Genomic DNA, 25,524 nt, shown 5'->3' on the forward strand with positions numbered 1-25,524 from the left:
AAGAATCATGGACAGAATTGTCCATTAACAAAACATTGCCCAAGTTCAGTTATATATAGATATACTGTACCATGGCATTGTTGAATACTATTTTCTGATTGGCTTTAAGGGCATTCTAAAGCGTGCATTATTTTCCTTTATAAACTGGGTGGTTCAAGCCCTGAATGCTAATTGGCTGAAAGCTGTGGTATACCACAGGTATGACAAAATATTCATTTTTACTGCTCTAATTACGTTGGTAACGAATAATAGCAATAAGGCACCTCCGGTGTTTGTGGTATATTGCCAATATACCATGGCTAACGGCTGTATCCTGGCACTCTGCGTTGCATCATGGTTAAGAACAGCCCTTAGCCATGGTATGTTGGCCATATACCACACCCCCTCGGGCCTTATTGCTTAAATAATGCACGGTATATTTGCATGGTAGAATTCAATGGCTATAGTTAATTTTTACATGTTTTGTTTGAGCTGCTTTTGAAAGGAAAAAGTATAATTGAAAACCGTATTGGTATTGTTGAATTCGATGTTCATAATAGCAAGCTAGGACTGATGGTTTGGTTAGCTAAACTTGCAAGTCTGTTTGTTTGGTTACCACGGAAACTACTGTCGCTATCTAGTACACGCACATTGAACACATTTCTACCCGCAAATGAACACATTTCTAGTGACTAATGTGTTAAATTATAGCCATGGTATAAAAGGAATAATCAACTTGGTGCTCTGTGTTCTCTGGAAAATAATGCGCGTCGTGGTACACACCTTCCACCTCGTTTATTATTTTCCATAGAACTCATAGCCCCTCGTTGATTAGCCCTAATCTTTGGTTTTACACACACTTCAATGGTAAATCAGCATTGTTCATGTTGTGATGTTTTGTGTGTGGGAAAAAAAACCCTGCTATGTCCTTATGGTATATTAGCTTATGTTTTTTATTTTTTTTTGTGGATATTAGCAGTAATAATAAAAATAAATACGTGTATTGCATTGGGTTTGTTGCAGCAGTTTCAGAGATCCAAGAAAACTATGCAAAAGGAAGGTTAGATAGTCTTTCCCACTTTGATTTTACGGGGGAAATGAACAAAACTGACTGATTTAAGAAATCTATTTCACACACTATGTACAACCACTTCACATAAATATGGAAAGCCCATCCCATTCAACCTCAGCTGTGACACTTCTCTATGGAAAGCAGGATGTGCGATAAAGTGCATCAATCCATCGCTTCGTCCAAAGATGGCGAATGTGGTGCTCGAGTTCAAGGCTTCTGCCGGAGATTCGGAGCCCCAAAATCGCCCGGTCCTCATTGTCGGTCAACTGAATAACCTACAGCAAGCAAACTGGACCCAAGTCAAAGGGAAATTGCAGCCAGCTGTCAGCGAAAAGGTGAGGGGAAAAAAAAAAAAAAGCAGGGCTGATCGCGTTAAAACTGAGGGTCCCTGGAATTCTCCGGCAAGCACTCAACTGTCCTCTCGCGCTAGCTTTGCAAGCTAGCTGGCTAGCCTGTATCAGTAACTTTTTTCTAGCTAGTAATTATACTATGACAAAATGTTTAATTTTACGCTTTGTATTTTGTGAAGTAGTTAAATGGTTAATGCATTGCTCCGTACATTGAATCTAACTTAATGCTAAGAAAGTTCGATAGCTCGCTAACTAGCTTAGCTGTCACAAATTAAGTGGGTTTTCAGAAGTGTCGCCGCCATTAATTTTTAAGGAGGGCACGCGAATAAATATGCGGGTGATTGTGGGAAAGTGAGCATTAGAACCCTGCTAGCAAGCCTATCAAAAGTTGAACTCTGCTCTACTTTATGCAAATTTAAAGTGGAGCGTTGGAGAGAAGCGTTCTGGTCAAAACCAGTGGAGGCTCCTCAGAGGAAGGGGAGGACCATCCTACTCAGGTAATTTGAATAAGAATCCAAATTGAGATACATTTAAAAGTTATCATTTTTAGATAAAAACTATAATAAATATATTCACGTCTCCAAATAACTGATTTAAAACACTTTTGCAATGGTCTACAGTAGCCTCAACAGCACCATCTAGGTTAGCACCATGGTATAGCCGGAGGACAGCTATTTTCTGTCCTCTGGGTACATTGACTTCAATACAAAACCTAGGAGGCTCATGGTTCTCACCCCTTTCCATAGACTTACACAGTAATTAGGACCACTTCCGGAGGACGTCCTCCAACCTACCAGAGCTCTTGCAATATGAACTAACATCTTGTCCATCCAATCAAAGGATCAGAAAATGAATCTAGTACTGAAAGCATAAGCTACAGCCAGCTAGCACTGCAATGCATAAAGTGTTGTGTAGTTGAATCAAAAAGCGAGAAAGACACATTTCTTCAAAAATTAAGGAGAAGCAGCAGAGTGATAGAGAGAGCTAGCTATATGTCGTTGTATATTTTCTTCTTAGTTTACCTTTCCACTTACTTAGCTAATTTAGCCTACTCAACAACCTGATTCAAACAGAGAGGAATGCTAGATATTTATTTTAGCTAGCTGGCTAAGGCTATCTATCAAAACACGGATCTATGTGTGTGGCGATCAAGATTACTGATTAATTATTTTTACGTACTTTGTTACTACTGATTTGTTTTTCTGAGTGATTCTTCATTTTAGTCATTAGTTTGACTTGCTAGTGCTGGCCGCAATTGTGTTTTTTGTTCATGACCGAAGGCACATGCACAAGAGGGAAGTACACGCACGCGAACCATGCATACTAACCGAAGTCTTGCAGGTGTTTATATGGTTTTGCACATGTGCCAGATGATAGAAATTTAAACTTCAGTACCGATGCTCTAAAAAGTCGGTTAAACAATACTTTCCTGTGGATATTTTGTCTCAAATTCTAAGCAGCTGAAAGACCAACAACACAGACAATCGGCAGAGTAAGTTCAAATAATTGTATTCAACATTCCGGCTTGTAGAGGACCAGAGAGGACCATTTCCGGAATCAAACACTATCATGTTCAAGATGGTGTATTTCGAAATTCACCACCTGGTCCCCAGGCAACGACTAACCTAGCTATTATTCCTCGTGACATAACTTAATGTTTGGTCCAGCCAGCTGACTTTGGAGTCTCTTCAGATCTTTTGCAGCTAATTGGTATTTTGCGCCATCAGATATTTTGCCAAAAATTGGGCTGCCCGTGTAAACACAGCCTTTGGCTCCTATTTGGTCTTCTGCTTTGCAAAAATCTCTATCACAGCACTGTAGGTGAATTGGTCAACAATTTGTTGCCACACAGCATCAGACAACTTATGTCATATGCCTTCATTAGTTCTACTGTATTCAGTACTTATGTGATCATCACAATGTAGCCAATGATTGTCACTCACTCTTTTAACCCTTATTTTATCAGGTAAGTTGACTGAGAACACGTTCTCATTTACAGCAATGACCTGGGGAATAGTTACAGGGGAGAGGAATGAGCCAATTGGAAGCTGGAGATGATTAGGTGGCCATGATGGTATGAGGGCCAGATTGGGAATTTAGACAGGACACCGGGGTTAACACCGTTACGACAAGCACCATGGGAGCTTTAGTGACCACAGAGAGTCAGGTCACCCGTTTAACGCCCCATCTGAAAGACTGGACTCTACACTGGGCAATATCCCCAATCACTGCCCTGGGGCATTTAGATAAAAAAAAAATTTTGACCAGAGGAAAGAGTGCCTCCTACTGGCCCTCCAACACCACTTCCAGCAGCATCTGGTCTCCCATCCAGGACCAACCCTGCTTAGCTTCAGAGGCAAGCCAGCAGTGGGATGCAGCATGGTATGCTGCTGTGTTAACACGTGAATTGTGTTTTTTATTTTTATATCCAGATCTGGCAGGATGCCCTCAGTGCTCTGAACCCTAACCCTACGGACAGCTGCCCTCTTTACTTGAGCCATGCAGCCGTGGCAGCCCTGCCCTCCCGGGTTAGCAGACACAACAGCCCCTCCTCTGCCCACTTCCTCTCCCGTCTGGTCCGCACCTGCCTGCCTAGAGGGACGAGCCGATGCATCCTGGTCAGTCAGTTCAACATACTCACTGGGATTAAAGGCTAATTTGGAGCTATACAGGGCCGGTTTCCCAGACACAGATTAAGCCTAGTCCTGGATTTAAAAGCACTTTCAATGGAAATTATACATTGAGAATGTGGCGGGAAACAGGCCTGTGGAGTTTACGGCGCTGCTGACCTTATCTGCCATTATGCATTAGACACCAGACATTTATTATTAGATCCTTAGTGTTAATGTGATCATTAAGCCATAGATCAGCCCCTACAGCTTTCCAAATTCTCAAACAAATCTAGGTTACCTACATGTGGTTTTACTTCTAAGACAATATGCCAATGCCTGCTTTGTGATTGACACACTGTATTGATCATTTTAGACTGACCATTGTTACATTTTGTTATCAGACAGTAAAAGTGTGTTTGTTCCTGTCTGTTCAGATGGTGTGTGAGCAGTCTGATGTGTTTGCCTCGGCCTGTGCCATCTCACGGGCCTTCCCCATATTCTCCCGTCGCTCTGCCTCCTCCCGCAGGACCGAGAAGACTCAAGTCACTGTGGAGTTTATCACTGTTGGCGAAGACAACGGACCTCTGACCCTCACTGTACTGCAGGTACCTCTAACTTCTATAATAGTGAATTGTGTGTATCTGTCTCATTGCCTGAGCCATTGTGGACTTGAGCTTTAGGCCTATATCAGCCACTGTTGTTGCTGCCACGGACTGGTTATGTTGCTGGCTGACCAAACTGACTCCAAGATCTAGATGGAGTGCTTCTATGATATGATTTACTGAACAAATGTCCCATGTGTTGTTTTGTCTGTGGTGGTTTGTACATGCATTAATGTAGATCTAAAGTACCTTTACATGTTATTTGTACTGATGTATGCTTTGGTTCATGCCAGTGTCTTGCCAATGCTGCGGATGGAGTGAGACTGGCAGCACGGATTGTGGATGCACCGTGCAACGAGATGAATACTGATCACTTCTTAGAGGCAAGTGAGAGCCTAATGGTATTATCAGCTGCACCCCAAATGGCACCCTATTCCCTACATAGTGCACTGCTTTTGACCAGAGCCCTAATGTGCTCTGCTCAAAAGTAGTGCACTATATAGGGTATAGGGTGCCATTTAGGACGCGGACATCAACGCAATCAATAGGACCCAAATAATGTCACCAAAATCAACAGTTACATCTTTAAACAACTTATTTTAAACCATATATACTCTATTTGACTGGGTATGTCTTTTTGTCTTCAGGAGATTAAGGCAGTGGGGACTGAACTGGGCATTACTCCAGTTATCATTCGTGGAGAGGAACTGAAACAGAAAGGATTTGGAGGTACTGTATCAGGAGAAGAAGGCTTGTTATAATGGCCATGCATCCAAAGCCTTGGCTATGTGTTATGCTTCTATTTGAAGCCATTTTAGTGATGGATTGGGACTCCAATCTGTTGGGTTCTTTGCTTGCCATCACACAGACTAATGTGTGGGCCAGTTAGAAAAGCCTTTTTCAAACTTGCTATACTCTTGTGCGGTGTTTAAACAACAACAGAAATAAATACATACTGTATGTATCGGGTCACGTGTGGACTACACACTTTCTTCCACTTCCCTTGGAGTTTTCTTGGTACATTGCTGTGAAAAAGTATTTGCCCCCTTTCTGATTTTCTCTATATTTGCATATTTTTGATACTGAATCAGATCTTCAACCAAAACCTAATATTAGATAAAGGGAACCTGAGTTTACAAATAACAAAAAAAAGTTTTGCAACACCTAATTCCCCTGTGTAAAAAAGTAATTGCCTCCTTACACTCAATAACTGGTTGTGCCACCTTTAGCTGCAATGACTGCAACCAAATACTTCCTGTAGTTGTTGATCACCCTCTCACATCGCTGTGGAGGAATTTTGGCCCACTCTTGCATGCAGAACTGCTTTAACTCATTGACATTTGTGGGTTTTCAAGAATGAACTGCTCGTTTCAAGTCCTGCCACAACATCTCAATTGGGATAAGGTCTGGACTTTGACTAGTCCATTCAAAAACTTCAAATGTGTTTCTTTTTAGCCATTTTCATGTAGATTTGATTGTGTGTTTTGGATCATTGTCTTGCTGCATGAACCAGCTGCGCTTCAGCTTCACCTCAGACGGATGGCCTGACATTCTCCTGTAGAATTATCTGATACAGAGCAGATTTCATGGTTCCTTCTATTAAGGCAAGTCGGCCAGGTCCTGAGGCAGCAAAGCATCCCCAAACCATCACACTACCATGCTTGACCGTTGGTATGAGGTTCTTACTGTGGAATGCGGTGTTCGGTTTTTGCCATGCATAATGTCATCCAAAAAGTTGACTCAAGTTTGCCAAAAAGCACCTGGATGATCATCAAGATTCTTGGAAGAATGTCCAATGGACAGATGATTCAAAAGTATCACTTTTTGGATGACATGGGTCCCGTTATGCCTGGCGAAAACCAAACACTGCATTCCACAGTAAGAACCTCATACCAATGGTCAAGCATGGTGGTGGTAGTGTGATGGTTTGGGGATGCTTTGCTGCCTTGGGACCTGGACGACTTGCCTTAATAGAAGGAACCATGAATTCTGCTCTGTATCAGAGAATTCTGTGAGCTGAAGCTGAAGCGCAGCTCGGTCATGCAGCAAGACAATGATCCAAAACACACAAATCAAGTCTACATGAAAATGGCTAAAAAGCAAAACATTTTGAAGTTTTTGAATGGCCTAGTCAAAGTCCAGACCTAATCCCAATTGAGACGCTGTGGCAGAACTTGAAATGAGCAGTTTATGCTTGAAAACCCACAAATGTCGCTGAGTTACAGCAGTTCTGCATGGAAGAGTGGACCAAAATTCCTCCACAGCGACGTGAGAGACTGATCAACAACTACAGGAAGCGCTTGGTTGGAGTCATTGCAGCTAAAGGTGGCACAACCAGTTATTGAGTGTAAGGGAGCAATTACTTTTTCACACAGGGGCATTGGGTGTTGCATAACTTTGTTTATGAAATACATTAAGTATAATTGTTGTGTTATTTGTTCACTCAGGTTCCCTTTATCTAATAGGTTTTGGTTGAAGATCTGATAACATTCAGTATCAAAAATATGCAAAAGTAGAGAAAATTAGAAAGGGGGCAAATACTTTTTCATGGCACTGTAGGTTCGTTCGGTGGTTCTCCTCTTCATTTGTCTTTGAATGTGCAACGTTTCTATTCTGCTTTGTTACTTTCTCAGCAAAGCTAGCTAATTTAATGGGACCCAAGAGATTTAGGCAAAAAGTAATGTCAAATTAAATCGTTTTCCTGCATTGGAACAAAGTGTGTATTCTGGTTTGTTATGAGTTGTCATGATGCACATACACTCATCATGGTTCTTTGACTGATAACACAATATTAGTTTCTGTGGTCATCAACTCGATCACTTTGGACTGTTTGGGCCCTCAGGAATCTATGGAGTGGGCAAGGCAGCGGTGAACCCTCCTGCCCTGGCAGTCCTGAGTCACAAACCAGATGGTGCCACCCAGACTATTGCATGGGTGGGCAAAGGCATCGTGTACGACACTGGAGGCCTCAGCATCAAGGGAAAGGTAAAAAGGCATGCTTGTGGCTGTTCAGTTGGGCTGCATCCCAAATAGCACCATATTCCCTATAGTGCACTACTTTTGAACAGAGCCCTATCTGGGCCCTGGTCAAAAGTGGTGCACAATAAAGGGAATAGACTGCCATTTGGAACGGGTCCTTAATGTGATTATTCTGTCCAATTAAATGGATGTTAGGGAGTTGCCAGCCAAATAAGTATTAAATTACAATGTGGTAAAGGATGAATGTACTTTTTATTTATTTTTTTTGCATCAAGACCAACATGCCTGGGATGAAGAGAGACTGTGGTGGGGCAGCAGCCATTTTAGGAGCGTTCAAAGCTACTGTTAAACAGGTGAGGTCTACTGTACCTACTACCCCTGGTTACTCTTTCAAATCAACCTCTTATTTGAAACATAAGATCCTGTTAGGAGAGCTGTTGAAGTTGTGTGCAAACCTTTTGAAATATGTCTTTATTTCAGGGCTTCAAGGACAATCTCCATGCCATATTCTGCCTGGCGGAGAATGCAGTCGGACCCACTGCCACGCGGCCAGATGACATCCACACTCTCTACTCTGGAAAGTGAGTAGCCGTTGGGGGAGCATTTAAACCAATTAGGCAAGGTAATGGGGAAACGGGCTAATATGATGGCAACCTGAGGGAGGTAATTCAAGATTTTCCTTCTGATGGGCTTTGTGTGGGAAAGAAACAATTGGCTGACATTTGAGCAAGGATTCATTATTACGTTATTGGCTTACATTTAGTTTGTTTGTGGTTGATTTATGGTTTGAATAGCCTTTTGTTCTCTTTTTTCTGCCTTTCTGATTGAAGAATTGATGGCCTGAATAATAGTTTGTTCTCTTGTTTTGCTAACTTTCTCACAAAGGACAGTGGAGATCAACAACACTGATGCTGAAGGCAGGCTAGTGCTCTCTGATGGTGTGGTGTATGCCAGCAAGGACCTCTCTGCTGACATCATCCTGGATATGGCCACTCTGACAGGGGCACAGGTGTGTGACGGGCGGCCTCCTCTAGGGCCACAGCACTGCAGCTTTGGCAACAACATTCGCCTACATTACTTTGATGTCACACACTTCTTTAATCACTTGTCATTGTGCAGCAAGCAATTTATATAATTTTGCTCTTATAGAATAGATTTAGGCCTCTTACATTTGATATATTTTTATTTCTATAAGATTGAGCCGGTCAAAAAAATTCAGAAGTGATGGTTTGGTAATAAATGTTAGCTCAATCGCTATGGTATTTTTTATTGGTAAATTTACAAACATATATAATGATATATAATATATAATGAAACTTGTATCCCATTATTGTATGTGGTGAAATAAGTATGGCCAGTTATAATTGTAATGGCTTTGCAGATAATAACAAAAGAATAACAATATTTACATGGCTCGAAGAGAATGAATGTAATATCTATTGTTTACAGGAAACTCATTCAACAATTCTAGATGAAGTTGCGTGGAAAAAGGAATGGGCGGGCGAAATATACTTCTCCCATGGGCAAAGAAACTCAAAAGGGGTGATGATATTAATTAACAGTAATTTCGATCCGAATGTGCAAATTGTCCAAACAGATACGCAAGGTAGATGGATTGTTTTAAATATGTTATTGGACCATAAACAGATATGGCTCATTAACCTTTACGGACCAAGTAATGATGATCCACACTTCTTTGACAATATATATAATACATTTTCAACTCTGCAAGCAATTCAAGACTCTATTATTATGGTTGGAGATTATAATACCGTTATAAATAGCTCAATGAACCGTAAAGGAAATCACACTACAAACAATCACCCTCATGCTCTTAAGGAAATGGTGAATGTCATGGATACATTAGAACTAGTAGATATATGGAGGCTTAACTATCCTGATCTAGTGAGATATACATGGCGGAGACTCAATCAAGCTAGTCGTCTTGACTTCTTTCTTTTTCGTTGGCACCAAAAGTTTAAAAAGTGTTGATAGGGGACAGAATGCGGTTGGACCATCATATACAGTGGGGGAAAAAAGTATTTAGTCAGCCACCAATTGTGCAAGTTCTCCCACTTAAAAAGATGAGAGGCCTGTAATTTGCATCATAGGTACACGTCAACTATGACAGACAAAATGAGGGAAAAAAATCCAGAAAATCACATTGTAGGATTTTTAATGAATTTATTTGCAAATTATGGTGGTAAATAAGTATTTGGTCAATAACAAAAGTTTCTCAATACTTTGTTATATACCATTTGTTGGCAATGACACAGGTCAAACATTTTCTGTAAGTCTTCACAAGGTTTTCACACACTGTTGCTGGTATTTTGGCCCATTCCTCCATGCAGATCTCCTCTAGAGCAGTGATGTTTTGGGGCTGTCGCTGGGCAACACGGACTTTCAACACCCTCCAAAGATTTTCTATGGGGATCTCACCTCGTGGGGCATCAATGATCATGAGGAAGGTGAGGGATCAGCCCAGAACTACATGGCAGGACCTGGTCAATGACCTGAAGAGAGCTGGGACCACAGTCTCAAAGAAAACCATTAGTAACACACTACGCCGTCATGGATTAAAATCCTGCAGCGCACGCAAGGTCCCCCTGCTCAAGCCAGCGCATGTCCAGGCCCGTCTGAAGTTTGCCAGTGACCATCTGGATGATCCAGAGAAGGAATGGGAGAAGGTCATGTGGTCTGATGAGACAAAAAGATAGCTTTTTGGTCTAAACTCCACTCGCCGTGTTTGGAGGAAGAAGAAGGATGAGTACAACCCCAAGAACACCATCCCAACCGTGGAGCATGGAGGTGGAAACATCATTCTTTGGGGATGCTTTTCTGCAAAGGGGACAGGACGACTGCACCGTATTGAGGGGAGGATGGATGGGGCCATGTATCGCGAGATCTTGGCCAACAACCTCCTTTCCCTCAGTAAGAGCATTGAAGATGGGTCGTGGCTGGGTCTTACAGCATGACAACGACCCGAAACACACAGCCAGGGCAACTAAGGAGTGGCTCCGTAAGAAGCATCTCAAGGTCCTGGAGTGGCCTAGCCAGTCTCCAGACCTGAACCCAATAGAACATCTTTGGAGGGAGCTGAAAGTCCGTATTGCCCAGCGACAGCCCCGACACCTGAAGAATCTGGAGAAGATCTGTATGGAGGAGTGGGCCAAAATCCCTGCTGCAGTGTGTGCAAAACTGGTCAAGACCTACAGGAAACGTATGATCTCTGTAATTGCAAACAAAGGTTTCTGTACCAAATATTAAGTTCTGCTTTTCTGATGTATCAAATACTTATGTCATGCAATAAAATGCAAATTAATTACTTAAAAATCATACAATGGGATTTTCTGGATTTTTGTTTTAGATTCCGTCTCTCACAGTTGAAGTGTACCTATGATAAAAATTACAGACCTCTACATGCTTTGTAAGTAGGAAAACCTGCAAAATCGGCAGTGTATCAAATACTTGTTCTCCCCACTGTATGTGTATATACACTGCTCAAAAAAATAAAGGGAACACTTAAACAACACATCCTAGATCTGAATGAATGAAATAATCTTATTAAATACTTTTTTCTTTACATAGTTGAATGTGCTGACAACAAAATCACACAAAAATTATCAATGGAAATCAAATTTATCAACCCATAGAGGTCTGGATTTGGAGTCACCCTCAAAGTGTGTGAAGCACACTACAGGCTGATCCAACTTTGATGTAATGTCCTTAAAACAAGTCAAAATGAGGCTCGGTAGTGTGTGTGGGCTCCACGTGCCTGTATGACCTCCCTACAACGCCTGGGCATGCTCCTGATGAGGTGGCGGATGGTCTCCTGAGGGATCTCCTCCCAGACCTGGACTAAAGCATCCGCCAACTCCTGGACAGTCTGTGGTGCAACGTGGCGTTGGTGGATGGAGCGAGACATGATGTCCCAGATGTGCTCAATTGGATTCGGGTCTGGGGAACGGGCGGGCCAGTCCATAGCATCAATGCCTTCCTCTTGCAGGAACTGCTGACACACTCCAGCCACATGAGGTCTAGCATTGTCTTGCATTAGGAGGAACCCAGGGCCAACCGCACCAGCATATGGTCTCACAAAGGGTCTGAGGATCTCATCTCGGTACCTAATGGCAGTCAGGCTACCTCTGGCGAGCACATGGAGGGCTGTGCGGCCCCCCAAAGAAATGCCACCCCACACCATGACTGACCCACCGCCAAACCGGTCATGCTGGAGGATGTTGCAGGCAGCAGAACGTTTTCCACAGCGTCTCCAGACTCTGTCACGTGCTCAGTGTGAACCTGCTTTCATCTGTGAAGAGCACAGGGCGCCAGTGGCGAATTTGCCAATCTTGGTGTTCTCTGGCAAATGCCAAATGTCCTGCACGGTGTTGGGCTGTAAGCACAACCCCCACCTGTGGACGTCGGGCCCTCATACCACCCTCATGGAGTCTGTTTCTGACCGTTTGAGCAGACACATGCACATTTGTGGCCTGCTGGAGGTCATTTTGCAGGGCTCTGGCAGTGCTCCTCCTGCTCCTCCTTGCTCAAAGGCTTAGGTAGCGGTCCTGCTGCTGGGTTGTTGCCCTCCTACGGCCTCCTCCACGTCTCCTGATGTACTGGCCTGTCTCCTGGTAGCGCCTCCATGCTCTGGACACTACGCTGACAGACACAGCAAACCTTCTTGCCACAGCTCGCATTGATGTGCCATCCTGGATGAGCTGCACTACCTGAGCCACTTGTTTGGATTGTAGACTCCGTCTCATGCTACCACTAGAGTGAAAGCACCGCCAGCATTCAAAAGTGACCAAAACATCAGCCTGGAAGCATAGGAACTGAGAAGTGGTCTGTGGTCACCACCTGCAGAACCACTTCTTTATTGGGGGTGTCTTGCTAATTGCCTATAATTTCCACCTGTTGTCTATTCCATTTGCACAACAGCATGTGACATTTATTGTCAATCAGTGTTGCTTCCTAAGTGGACAGTTTGATTTCACAGAAGTGTGATTGACTTGGAGTTCCATTGTGTTGTTTAAGTGTTCCCTTTATTTTTTGAGCAGTGTATATATTTGCAAGAAAAAAAACATATGGGGATTGGAAGTGATGCAGACAATTACATTGATGGAAGTTACAATCTATCTGAAATATTAAAGCTGATCTACCCCCTAAAAAAAAGAAGAAAAAAAAATAAAGAAAAAAAGTTAGCTCAAGGAAGTCACACCACAAGACATTAGTCATCACATTGTTGAAACACTCATAAAAGCCAGTTGGGACTGTTTTACAGTCACTGCACTTTGATCAGAGTAAAGGTTAACAGGGCTTGTGACCGACATAATACCTACTAACAAAAGTTTAACTTTTCGTTGATCTTTGCACTCACTGACATTGTCGTGAGCTAAAGCTAAAACTCTCCACATTCCCTATGAGAAACTCAAAACAACGGTTATCAAGGGTGTTTGTGTCACACAAAATTGTTAGGCCTACAAAATTTGAGATTTTCCTTAGAACAGTCGTTCTCTAGCCTATCTCGAAACACACCTCGTGCAGTTGATGATAACGCCACATCCTGTGGTAACCCTCATGATGTGCTGATTTGGCTAATTCTGAAAAACACCACATGATGCACCACATTTAGATTTTTTTGGGCTACCCAGTGAAGTAGCTAGTCGCAAGTGAAACATTTGTCACTGAGGTGTGATCAGCACAAAATTGGGGCTGATTTTTGTTGCTCACCAGAAAAGGTTTGAATCTATACTGAACAAACTCTATACTGAACAAAAATATAAACGCAACAATTTCAAATCCAATCCAATTTTATTTTTCACATGCGCCGAATACAACAGGTGTAGACCTTACCGTGAAATGCTTACTTACAAGCCCTTAACCAACAATGCAGTTCAAGAAATAGAGTTAAGAAAATGTTTAATAAATAAACTAAAGTAAAGAATATAAAAAATAAATACAGAATAAAATAACAATAACGAGGCTATATACAGGGGGTACCGAGTCAATGTGTGGGGGTACAGGTTAGTCGAGGTAATTTGTACATGTAGGTAGGGGTAAAGTGACTATGCGTAGATAATAAACAGCGAGTAGCAGCAGTGTAAAAACAAAGGAGGGGAGGGGTGGTATCAATGCAAATAGTCCAGGTGGCCATTTGATTAATTGTTCAGCAGTCTTATGGCTTGGGGGTAGAAGCTGTTAAGGAGCCTTTTGGACCTAGACTTGGCGCTCCGGTACCGCTTGCCGTGCGGTAGCAGAGAGAACAGTCTATGACTTGGGAGTCTTTGACAATTTTTTGGGCCTTCCTCTGACACTGCCTAGGATATAGGTCCTTGATGGCAGGAAGCTTGGCCCCAGTGATGTACTGGGCCATACGCACTACCCTCTGTAGCGCCTTGCGGTCGGATGCCGAGCAGTTGCCATACCAGGCGGGGATGCAACCGGTCAGGATGCTCTCGATGGTGCAGCTGTATACATTTTTGAGGATCTGGGGAAAAAGGTGTTTTCGTGTCCTCTTCACAACTGACTTGGTGTGTGTGGACCATGATCGTTTGTTGGTGATGTGGACACCAAGGAACATGAAACTCTCGACCCTGATCCATGATCAGCTCCTTTGTCTTGCTCACGTTAAGGAAGAGGTTGTTGTCCTGGCAACACACAGCCAGGTCTCTGACCTCCTCCCTATAGGCTGTCTCATCGTTGTCGGTGATCAGGCCTACCACCTGTTGTGTCGTCGGCAAACTTGGGGCCGTGCATTATCATGCTGAAACATGAGGTGATGGCGGCGGATGAATGGCACGACAATGGGCCCCAGGATCTTGTCACGGTATCTCTGTGCATTCAAACTGCCATCGATAAAAAGTGATTGTGTTCCTTGTCCGTTGCTTATGCATGACCATACCATAACCCCACCACCACAATGGGGCACTCTGTTCACAATGTTGACATCAGCAAACCGCTCGTCCACACAACGCCATATATGTGGTGTGCGGTTGTGAGGCCGGTTGGAAGTACTGCCAAATTCTAAAACGACGTTGGAGGCAGCTTATGGTAGAGAAATGAACATTCAATTCTCTGGCAACAGCTCTGGTGGACATTCCTGCTGTCAGCATGCCATGCCAATTGCACGCTCCTTCAAAACTTGAGACATCTGTGGCGTTGTGTTGTGACAAAACTGCACATTTTAAAGTGGCCTTTTAGTGTCCCCAGCACAAGGTGCACCTGTGTAATGACCATGCTGTTTATCCAGCCACACCTGTCAGGTGGATGGATTATCTTGGGAAAGGAGAAATGCTCACTAACAGAGATGTAATCAAATTTGTGCACAACATTCTAGAGAAATAAGCTTTTTGTGCGTATGGAATATTTCTTGGATATTTTATTGCAGTTCATGAAACATGGGACCAACACTTTACATGTTGCGTTTATATTTTTGTTAACTGTATATTCAATATAAACATATCACCATACAGTTGAAGTTGGAAGTTTACATACACTTAGGTTGGGGTCGTTAAAACTTGTTTTTCAACCACTCCACAAATGTCTTGTTAACAAACTATAGTTTTGGCAAGTCTGTTAGGACATCTACTTTGTGCAAGACACAAGTAATTTTTCCAACAATTGTTTACAGACAGATTATTTCACTTATCACAATTCCAGTGGGTCAGAAGTTTACATACACTAAGTTGACTGTGCCTTTTAAACAGCTTGGAAAATTCCAGAAAATGATGTCATGGCTTTAGAAGCTTCTGATAAGCTAATTGACATCATTTGAGTCAATTGGAGGTGTACCTGTGGATGTATTGCAAGGCCTACCCTCAAACTGAGTGCCTCTTTGTTTGACATCATGGGAAAATCAAAAGAAATCAGCCAAGACCTCAGAAAAGAAATTGTAGACCTCCACAAGTCTGGTTCATCCTTGGGAGCAATTTCCAAAGGCTTGAAGGTACCACGTTCATCTGTACAAACAATAGTATGCAAGTATAAACACTATGGGACCACGCAGCCGTCATACCGCTCAGGAAGGAGACGCGTTCTGTCTCCTAGAGATGAACGTACTTTGGTGCGAAAAGTGCAAATCAATCCCAGAACAACAGCAAAGGACCTTGTGAAGATTCTGGAGGAAACAGGTACAAAAGTATCTATATCCACAGTAAAACGAGTCCTATATCGACATAACCTGAAAGGCCGCTCAGCAAGGAAGAAGCCACTGCTCCAAAACCACCATAAAAAAAGCCAGACTACGGTTTGCAACTGCAAATGGGGACAAAGATCGTACTTTTTGGAGAAATGTCCTCTGGTCTGATGAAACAAAAATAGAACTGTTTGGCCATAATGACCATCGTTATGTTTGGAGGAAGCACGGGGGTGGCAGCATCATGCTGTGGGGGTGCTTTGCTGCAGGAGGGTCTGGTGCACTTCACAAAATAGATGGCATCATGAGGAAGGAAAATTATGTGGATATATTGAAGCAACATCTCAAGACATCAGTCAGAAATTTAAAGCTTGGTCACAAATGGGTCTTCCAAATGGACAATGACCCCAAGCATACTTCCAAAGTTGTGGCAAAATGGCTTAAGGACAACAAAGTTAAGGTATTGGAGTGGCCATCACAAAGCCCTGACCTCAATCCTATAGAAAATGTGTGGGCAGAACTGAAAAAGCGTGTGCGAGCAAGGAGGCCTACAAACCTGACTCAGTTACACCAGCTCTGTCAGGAGGAATGGGTGAAAATTCACCCAACTTATTGTGGGAAGTTTGTGGAAGGCTACCCGAAGCGTTTGACCCAAGTTAAACAATTTAAAGGCAATGCTACCAAATACTAATTGAGTGTATGTAAACTTCTGACCCACTGGGAATGTGATGAATGAAAGAAAAGCTGAAATAAATAATTAGCTCTACTATTATTCTGACATTTCACATTCTTAAAATAAAGTGGTGACCCTAACTGACCTAAGACAGGGAATTTTTACTAGGATTAAATGTCAGGAATTGTGAAAAACTGAGTTTAAATGTATTTGGCTAAGGTGCATGTAAACTTCAGACTTCAACTATATGTCTTCTCACCTTCTTTCACTTTAGTGAATAACCATAGTTTGTGTATAACAAATGACGATATGAGTATATGTTTCTAAAAATTGTTGAATTTGTGTGTGGCTCTCCTAGGGGATTTCCACAGGGAAGTACCATTGTGCTGTGATGACCAACAGTGAGCAGTGGGAGACGGCATGTGTGAGGGCGGGCCGCAGCAGCGGGGATCTGGCTCATCCCCTGGTCTACTGCCCAGAGCTGCACTTCAACGAGTTCACCTCAGCCGTGGCAGACATGAAGAACTCTGTGGCTGTGAGTGGCACCACTACTCCACAGTATGCCCAGTCTCTAGCAGGTCCTAATCCTGGATCTGAGTACAATCAAGGAGCTTCTACAGCCTATTGTGATTGTTGATCATTTTCCTTCAGCCAATTTATATATTTTTTTCTGGATAAGAGTGTCTGCTAAATGACTAAAATGTAAATGCATGTTTTTGCTGTGTCTGTGAAAGGACAGGGAAAACGCCACGAGCTCCTGTGCCGGCCTCTTCATCGGCTCTCACCTGGGTTTTGACTGGCCTGGCGTCTGGGTCCATGTGGACATAGCCTCCCCCGTCCATGCTGTAAGTGACTGGATATTTTAGTTTAGTGGAGGCGGTTTCCTGGACACAGATTAAGCCTAGTCATGAACTAAAAAGCAAACCCAATGGAGAATCCTCACATAAAAAAATGCATTTTAGTCCAGCATTAGGCTTAATGTGTCTGGAAACTGCTCCTTAAAGTGTTTCATTCAATATTTAGAAAGTATAGACTAGACATGCTCTATTAAATCAATTTCAGCCCCTCACAGATCTCGACTGACTCGTATAAACAAAGGATCTTCCTCTGTATACTTTATCTATCTAGTGCTTACAGATCGGTGAAAAAATGTGTAGGAGCTAGAGCTAAGGGAAGGGGGGCTGGGATCCAAAATATAGTTGAGTCATGGTGTAACCTGTCCTCTCTCGCGTTTTCCCTCCCTTTCTCTCTGCAGGGGGAGCGCGCTACCGGCTTCGGCGTGGCTTTGCTCATGGCCCTGTTCGGCCAGGCCTCAGATGACCCCATGCTCAACCAGGTGTCTCCTCTGGGGGCTGCTTGCATAAATGCTGCATCCAGGGACCCGATGGAGCGCGACTGCAAGAGGAGGAGACTGGTGTAAAACCTCCAAACAGCTACCTCTGGACTTACCAACTGCACAGCCTCACCGGACCCACACACCTCCACTCTTTACGCTGACATGCACTGATCACCTAGAAAGCATTTCCAATCCTCAATTCTTATTCGACTCCTTCACAATGCAGTGAATAAAATGTGAAAAAAGAGCAGGTGGCTAGAACTTCTCTCAAATTTGTTCACGTTGTATTTAAATGACAGTCTTTTAATTTTGTCTCAGATGGCCCACAAAGAATTGGGAGGGATGATGAATATGCAAATGTTTATAGCATGTTTTACACTTGAAGGTTTTGCCTTCCTTAAATGAATTACCAGAGCGTTAAGTGAGTGAGAAAGGAAATGGTTGCATATCCCAGAACCAACGTGTATCTGTGATCAGGGTTGTGAGAGAGAGCTTTCAATTTTGTGCAGATGAGGGATATACATTTTAAAATATAGTATACATCTAATCTCTTTTTTTATTGTCCTATCATGATGGAACGATCCCCAACCCTATATCCTAGAAACCCACCTGAGCGACCCATACACCAAAGAGAAGTCCAATCTGTTTTATGGACCTGCTGTGAGTTGCCTAAACAGAAAAATAAATGCGGTCAGGGACCTACTTGAGCAGCACCGCCCCCTCAAGATTCTGAGCCTACCTGGCAGGGTTGGTCCTACAAAGCCAGAGCCCCCTGATGGTAGAGCATTATATACAAGGAAATTCTCGAAGCTGCTAATGAGAACCTTGACAACCTTGTACCTAGCCGGTGGGGATTCTGGTGGGTTACCTCCACCCAGGTAGTGGCAGTGCTGGAAACACTAGCTGCAGTAACCCATGGGGAGGGGGTCACACTCGGACAATCAGAGAGGGGGCTTATTATTGTGGCCCAGGTGGCACAAAATAATCAAAGGTCTGACTGCACGGAGATGCTTGGTAAAAATGGTTACAACGGGGGACCAGAGTGTTTGTGTCTCAGGTGAAGAGGGTGGATCTGATCGCCGTCACCTAGGACTTTACATAGATTAAATAGATTAATCAAATCTCACATTGTTGTCAATTTTTGCTCAATCTTGCATGCTTTCTCGAAAAGCTGTAACTGTATACAGTGGGGAAAAAAGTATTTAGTCAGCCACCAATTGTGCAAGTTCTCCCACTTAAAAAGATGAGAGAGGCCTGTAATTTTCATCATAGGTACACGTCAACTATGACAGACAAATTGAGAAAAGAAAATCCAGAAAATCACATTGTAGGATTTTTAATGAATTTATTTGCAAATTATGGTGGAAAATAAGTATTTGGTCACCTACAAACAAGCAAGATTTCTGGCTCTCACAGACCTGTAACTTCTTCTTTAAAAGGCTCCTCTGTCCTCCACTCCTTACCTCTATTAATGGCACCTGTTTGAACTTGTTATCAGTATAAAAGACACCTGTCCACAACCTCAAACAGTCACACTCCAAACTCCACTATGGCCAAGACCAAAGAGCTGTCAAAGGACACCAGAAACAAAATTGTAGACCTGCACCAGGCTGGGAAGACTGAATCTGTAATAGGTAAGCAGCTTGATTTGAAGAAATCAACTGTGGGAGCAATTATTAGGAAATGGAAGACATACAAGACCACTGATAATCTCCCTCGATCTGGGGCTCCACGCAAGATCTTACCCCGTGGGGTCAAAATGATCACAAGAACGGTGAGCAAAAATCCCAGAACCACACAGGGGGACCTAGTGAATGACTTGCAGAGAGCTGGGACCAAAGTAACAAAGCCTACCATCAGTAACACACTACGCCGCCAGGGACTCAAATCCTGCAGTGCCAGACGTGTCCCCCTGCTTAAGCCAGTACATGTCCAGGCCCGTCTGAAGTTTGCTAGAGTGCATTTGGATGATCCAGAAGAGGATTGGGAGAATGTCATATGGTCAGATGAAACCAAAATAGAACTTTTTGGTAAAAACTCAACTCGTCGTGTTTGGAGGACAAAGAATGCTGAGTTGCATCCAAAGAACACCATACCTACTGTGAAGCATGGGGGTGGAAACATAATGCTTTGGGGCTGTTATTCTGCAAAGGGACCAGGACGACTGATCCGTGTAAAGGAAAGAATGAATGGGGCCATGTATCGTGAGATTTTGAGTGAAAACCTCCTTCCATCAGCAAGGGCATTGAAGATGAAACGTGGCTGGGTCTTTCAGCATGACAATGATCCCAAACACACCGCTCGGGCAACGAAGGAGTGGCTTCGTAAGAAGCATTTCAAGGTCCTGGAGTAGCCTAGCCAGTCTCCAGATCTCAACCCCATAGAAAATGGGGCTGTCGTGTTGCCCAGCGACAGCCCCAAAACATCACTGCTCTAGAGGAGATCTGCATGGAGGAATGGGCCAAAATACCAGCAACAGTGTGTGAAAACCTTGTGAAGACTTACAGAAAACGTTTGACCTGTGTCATTGCCAACAAAGGGTATATAACAAAGTATTGAGAAACTTTTGTTATTGACCAAATACTTATTTTCCACCATAATTTGCAAATAAATAAATTAAAAATCCTACAATGTGATTTTCTGGATTTTTTTTCCTCATTTTGTCTGTCATAGTTGACGTGTACCTATGATGAAAATTACAGGCCTCTCATCTTTTTAAGTGGGAGAACTTGCACAATTGGTGGCTGACTAAATACTTTTTTCCCCTACTGTAAATGCCTGGAGCATTTCCATTTTGGACAATCTCTTATAAATTGGGTTAAAATCATGTATAGTAACCCTAGGTGTAAAATGGTAAATAATGGCTATTTCTCAGAAAGTTTTAAACTGTCAAGAGGAGTGAAACAAGGTTGTCCACTATCGGCATATCTATTTATTATGGCCATCGAGATGTTAGCTATTAAAATCAGATCCAACAATAATATCAAGGGATTAGAAATCCGGGGCTTAAAAACAAAGGTGTCATTGTATGCTGATGATTCATGTTTTCTTTTAAATCCACAACTTGAATTCCTCCACAGCCTCATAGAGGATCTAGATACATTTTCTAACTTCTCTGGATTACAACCAAATTATGATAAATGTACCATATTACGTATTGGATAACTAAAAAATACAATATTTACATTACCATGTAGTTTACCAATAAAATGGTCTGATGGTGATGTGGATATACTCGGAATACATATCCCAAATGAAATAAATTATCTCACTCCAATACATTTTAATAGAAAGTTAGCAAAAATAGATACGATCTTGCTACTATGGAAAGGTAAATACCTGTCAATTTGTGGAAAGATCACCCTGATTAACTCTTTAGTATTATCCCAGTTTACCTATTTGCTTATGGTCTTGCCTATGCCTTATGCCTTATATGTTTTTTAAATTATATGAGAAAAAGATATTCCATTTTATTTGGAACGGCAAGCCAGACAAAATTAAAACAGGCCTATTTATATAATGAATATGAATTCAGAGGACAGAAAGTATTAAATATATCACTAAAAGCTTCATTCATACATTTTTTACATTTAGCAGATGCTCTTATCCAGAGCTACTTACAGTTTGTGATTGCATACATTTTCATACTGGACCCCCGTGTGAAACAAACCCACAACCCTGGCGTTGCAAGCGCCATGCTCTACCAACTGAGCTACAGGGGACATACAAAACGTATACTTAAATCCGAACTGGTTCTCTAGCAAATTAGTAAGATTCTCTCACACAATGTTCAAGAACGGCCTTTTTCCCTTCATTCAGATTACAACCTCTCACTTTCAGTAATTTGAAAAGGAAATAATTTCCCAAATATCACTATTTCTAAAACAAGCCATAGAAGGTTGGTTGCAATTTCAATGTAATCCTCCAGAAACAACAGAACAAATAATGCAACAAATATTGTGAAAAAAAATGTTTTTTTTTGACAAAATGTTTAAAAAAGGTAGAATCTTCGTAAATGATATCATCGGTAGGACTGGTGGAGTTATGTCGAACATGCAGCTAACAAAAACATATGGAAATGTCTGCTCTACCCAAAATTACAACCAAATAATTGCAGCATTACCGCAAAAATTGAAGAGGAAAGTGGAAGGGGGAAAAAGTAAGGAACTTGTCTGTCGGCCTTGCATTAAAGAACATAATTGGTTAAAGAAAACTGTGATAAATAAAAAAGTATACCAGTTTCATTTAAGGACCAAAGGATTGACAGCCGTCCCATACAGATTGCAAAATAGTTGGGAAGAGATTTTTTACGTACGGATTCCATGGCATAGTGTTTATGAACTGATACGCAAAACGACGCCGGATTCAAAACATATAATCTTTCAATTAAAATTATTATTTCAAATTCTTGCTACCAATATAATGTTATTTATATGGGGGATACAATCTTCCCAGCTCTGCAGATTTTGCTGCGAAGAGACAGAATCATTAGATCATTTGTTTTGGTACTGTCCATTTGTAGCTTGTTTTTGGACATAGGTCCAGGAATGGCTAAAGGATTGCAATATTTACCTGGAGCTAACCCTGCAGATAGCATTACTGGGTGATCTGAAAAGTCATAGTCAATCGATCAATAATATAATAATACTTTTAGCAAACATGTTTATTTTCAATTTACAATCTGTAGAAACAATGAGAATGGAAAGGTTCAGAACTTTTGTAAAACATCACAGTACAGTTGAAAGATATATGGCAAATAGAAATCCAATATGGATGGTGTTAAGAGATAGATGGGTGGTGTTGAATGGAGTTGAAGTATGGGACTAATAACAACTAATAACAACAAGATAACTAATAATGTAAAGCATACTGTGTCCATAATAAGTATATAGGTTATAGGTTGAGCGCTTTTGTGAAAGAGCACAGTTAGAAAGATATGGCATATAGAAGCAAAGCGGACGGACATCATGAAAATGATCGGAGAGGTTGAGGGTAGAGGAAGTTCAGGAGTAAAAACAAACAAAATAGAATTATTGTAAAATTGACTGTGTCCATAAAATGTATATAGTATGTATAAGCTGGAAGTAGAGGCCTAAGCATTGTTGTTCACTAGTTTACTCAAATTAGGGAAGGGGTGGTGGGGTTGGAAAGTAATAAAGGGAAATATATTTTTTAAAGGATATGTATATGTGTATGTATGTGTATATACAGTGGTGTGAAAAAGTGTTTGCCCCCTTCCTGATTTGTTATTTGTTTGCATGTTTGTCACACTTAAATCTTTCAGATCATCAAACAAATTTAAATATTAGTCAAAGATAACACAAGTAAACACAAAATGCAGTTTTGAAATGAAGGTTGTTATTATTAAGGGAAAACAAAATCCAAACCTACATGGCCCTGTGTGAAAAAGTGTTTGCCCCCCCGTTATAACACAACTCAACTGTGGTTTATCACACCTGAGTTCAATTCCTCTAGCCACACCCAGGCCTGATTACTGCCACACCTGTTCTCAATCAAGGAATCACTTAAATAGGACCTGCCTGACAAAGTGAAGTAGACCAAAAGATCCTCAAAAGCTAGACATCATGCCGAGATCCAAAGATATTCAGGACCAAATGAGAAAGAAAGTAATTGAGGTCCATCAGTCTGGAAAAGGTTATAAAGCCATTTCTAAAGCTTTGGGACTCCAGCGAACCACAAATGGCGAAAACATGGAACAGTGGTGAACCTTCCCAGGAGTGGCCGGCCGACCAAAATTACCCCAAGAGTGCAGAGACGACTCATCCAAGAGGTCACAAAAGACCCCACAACAACATCCAAAGAGCTGCAGGCCTCACTTGCCTCAGTTAAGGTCAGTGTTCATGAATCCACCATAAGAAAGAGACTGGGTAAAAATGGCCTGCATGGCAGAGTTCCAAGATGAAAACCACTGCTGAGCAAAAAGAACATTAAGCCTCGTCTCATTTTTGCCAGAAAACATCTTGATGATCCCCAAGACCTTTGGGAAAATACTCTGTGGACTGACGAGACAAAAGTTGAACTTTTTGGAAGGTGTGTGTCCAATTACATCTGGCGTAAAAGTAACACCGCATTTCAGAAAAAGAACATCATACCAACAGTAAAATATGATGGTGGTAGTGTGATGGTCTGGGCCTGTTTTGCTGCTTCAGGACCTGGAAGACTTGCTGTGATAAATGGAACCATGAATTCTGCTGTCTACCAAAAAATCCTGAAGGAGAATGTCCGGCCATCTGTTCGTGGCCTCAAGCTGAAGCGAACTTGGGTTCTGCAGCAGGACAATGATCCAAAACACACCAGCAAGTCCACCTCTGAATGGCTGAAGAAAAACAAAATGAAGACTTTGGAGTGGCCTAGTCAAAGTCCTGACCTGAATCCTATTGAGATGCTGTGGCATGACCTTAAAAAGGCAGTTCATGCTCAAAAACCCTCCAATGTGGCTGAATTACAACAATTCTGCAAAGATGAGTGGGCCAAAATTCCTCCACAGCGCTGTAAAAGACTCATTGCAAGTTATCGCAAACGCTTGATTGCAGTTGTTGCTGCTAAGTGTGGCCCAACCAGTTATTAGGTTGTAGGGGGAAATCACTTTTTCACACAGGGCCATGTGGGTTTGGATTTTGTTTTCCCTTAATAATAACAACCTTCATTTCAAAACTGCATTTTGTGTTATCTTTGACTAATATTTAAATTTGTTTGATCTGAAACATTTAAGTGTGACAAACATGCAAACAAATAAGAAATCAATAAGGGGGCAAACACTTTTTCACACCACTGTGTGTGTATATATGTGTGTGTGTGTATATATTTGCAAGAAAGAAAAACAAATGGGGAATTGGAAGTGATGCAGACAATTACATTGATGGAAGTTACAATCTATCTGCAATATTAAAGCTGATCTACCCCCTTAAAAAATAATCATAATATATATTACCAGAGCATTATCACAATTCTCCTAAATTCACCATAGCTATAATGAAATCAAAATACAGTCTTAAATGGTTAAGTAACTGAATAAGGTATTCGATCCTGTTTGGTAAGTGATGGTTCCCTTTTCTGTTTCAATGTCTTTCTTGAGCAAATTAGCTTGTTTAGGTAACAGGCAAACACATACTTTGGTTTTTATCCATAGCCTAGCCACTGAGCCAAACTTGTCATTCTGGCCATTGGGGATAACCCATGTGAATAGTAAAGCTGGATATTTGGAATAAGATATACTTTATTAGTCCACGCGAGATGGACATTTGTCTTCTGCTTTCTTGGAATTAAACATTGAGTAATCTTATATGCTTTGTCTTATTCCTTGTAAAATGATAACTGCATGAAATACAAAAGTTGACAACCTTGCCTGGTAATGTGGAATACTTTTATAAGTAGCAGGCAAGCTGTGGTCGTGTTCCCCTGCTCAGTTGTTGCACGCATCCATCAACGGTTGCCTGGCACATTGACTGTCGTCAACTTGACAGCTTGCTGTATTGTGTTTTGCTGATACGTAAAACCTATCCAGGCGTTGTAAGATCTGGCAGCAACGCCTAGGCAGAGGAACGTGCCCTATATCATTTGCAGTGGTGTAAAGTACTTAAGTAAAATTACTTTAAAGTACTACTTAAGTAGTTTTTGGGGGTATCTGTACTTTACTATTTATATTTTTGACAACTTTTACTTCACTACATTAAAGAAAATAATGTACTTTTTACTCCATACATTTCCCCTGACACCCAAAAGTACTCGTTACATTTTGAATGCTTAGCAGGACAGGAAATTGGTCC

The 25,524-nt window shown here is 41.8% G+C and overlaps 1 protein-coding gene across 1 annotated transcript; it reads left to right on the forward strand.

The window, feature by feature from the left end:
* Positions 1 to 1,159: 1,159 nt before the first annotated feature.
* On the forward strand, positions 1,160 to 17,985 carry LOC121575140 (probable aminopeptidase NPEPL1). Its single transcript, XM_041888027.2, has 12 exons — positions 1,160 to 1,386; positions 3,834 to 4,019; positions 4,448 to 4,618; positions 4,909 to 4,998; positions 5,263 to 5,344; positions 7,458 to 7,600; positions 7,870 to 7,947; positions 8,075 to 8,175; positions 8,480 to 8,603; positions 16,760 to 16,936; positions 17,136 to 17,246; positions 17,657 to 17,985. The coding sequence occupies exons 1-12, from the start codon at positions 1,237 to 1,239 to the stop codon at positions 17,819 to 17,821; spliced, it is 1,578 nt and encodes a 525-aa protein (XP_041743961.1). The 5' UTR covers positions 1,160 to 1,236; the 3' UTR covers positions 17,822 to 17,985.
* Positions 17,986 to 25,524: the final 7,539 nt, after the last annotated feature.

This window comes from Coregonus clupeaformis, chromosome 10 (assembly GCF_020615455.1).
Source record: "Coregonus clupeaformis isolate EN_2021a chromosome 10, ASM2061545v1, whole genome shotgun sequence".
Lineage (NCBI taxonomy): Eukaryota > Metazoa > Chordata > Actinopteri > Salmoniformes > Salmonidae > Coregonus > Coregonus clupeaformis.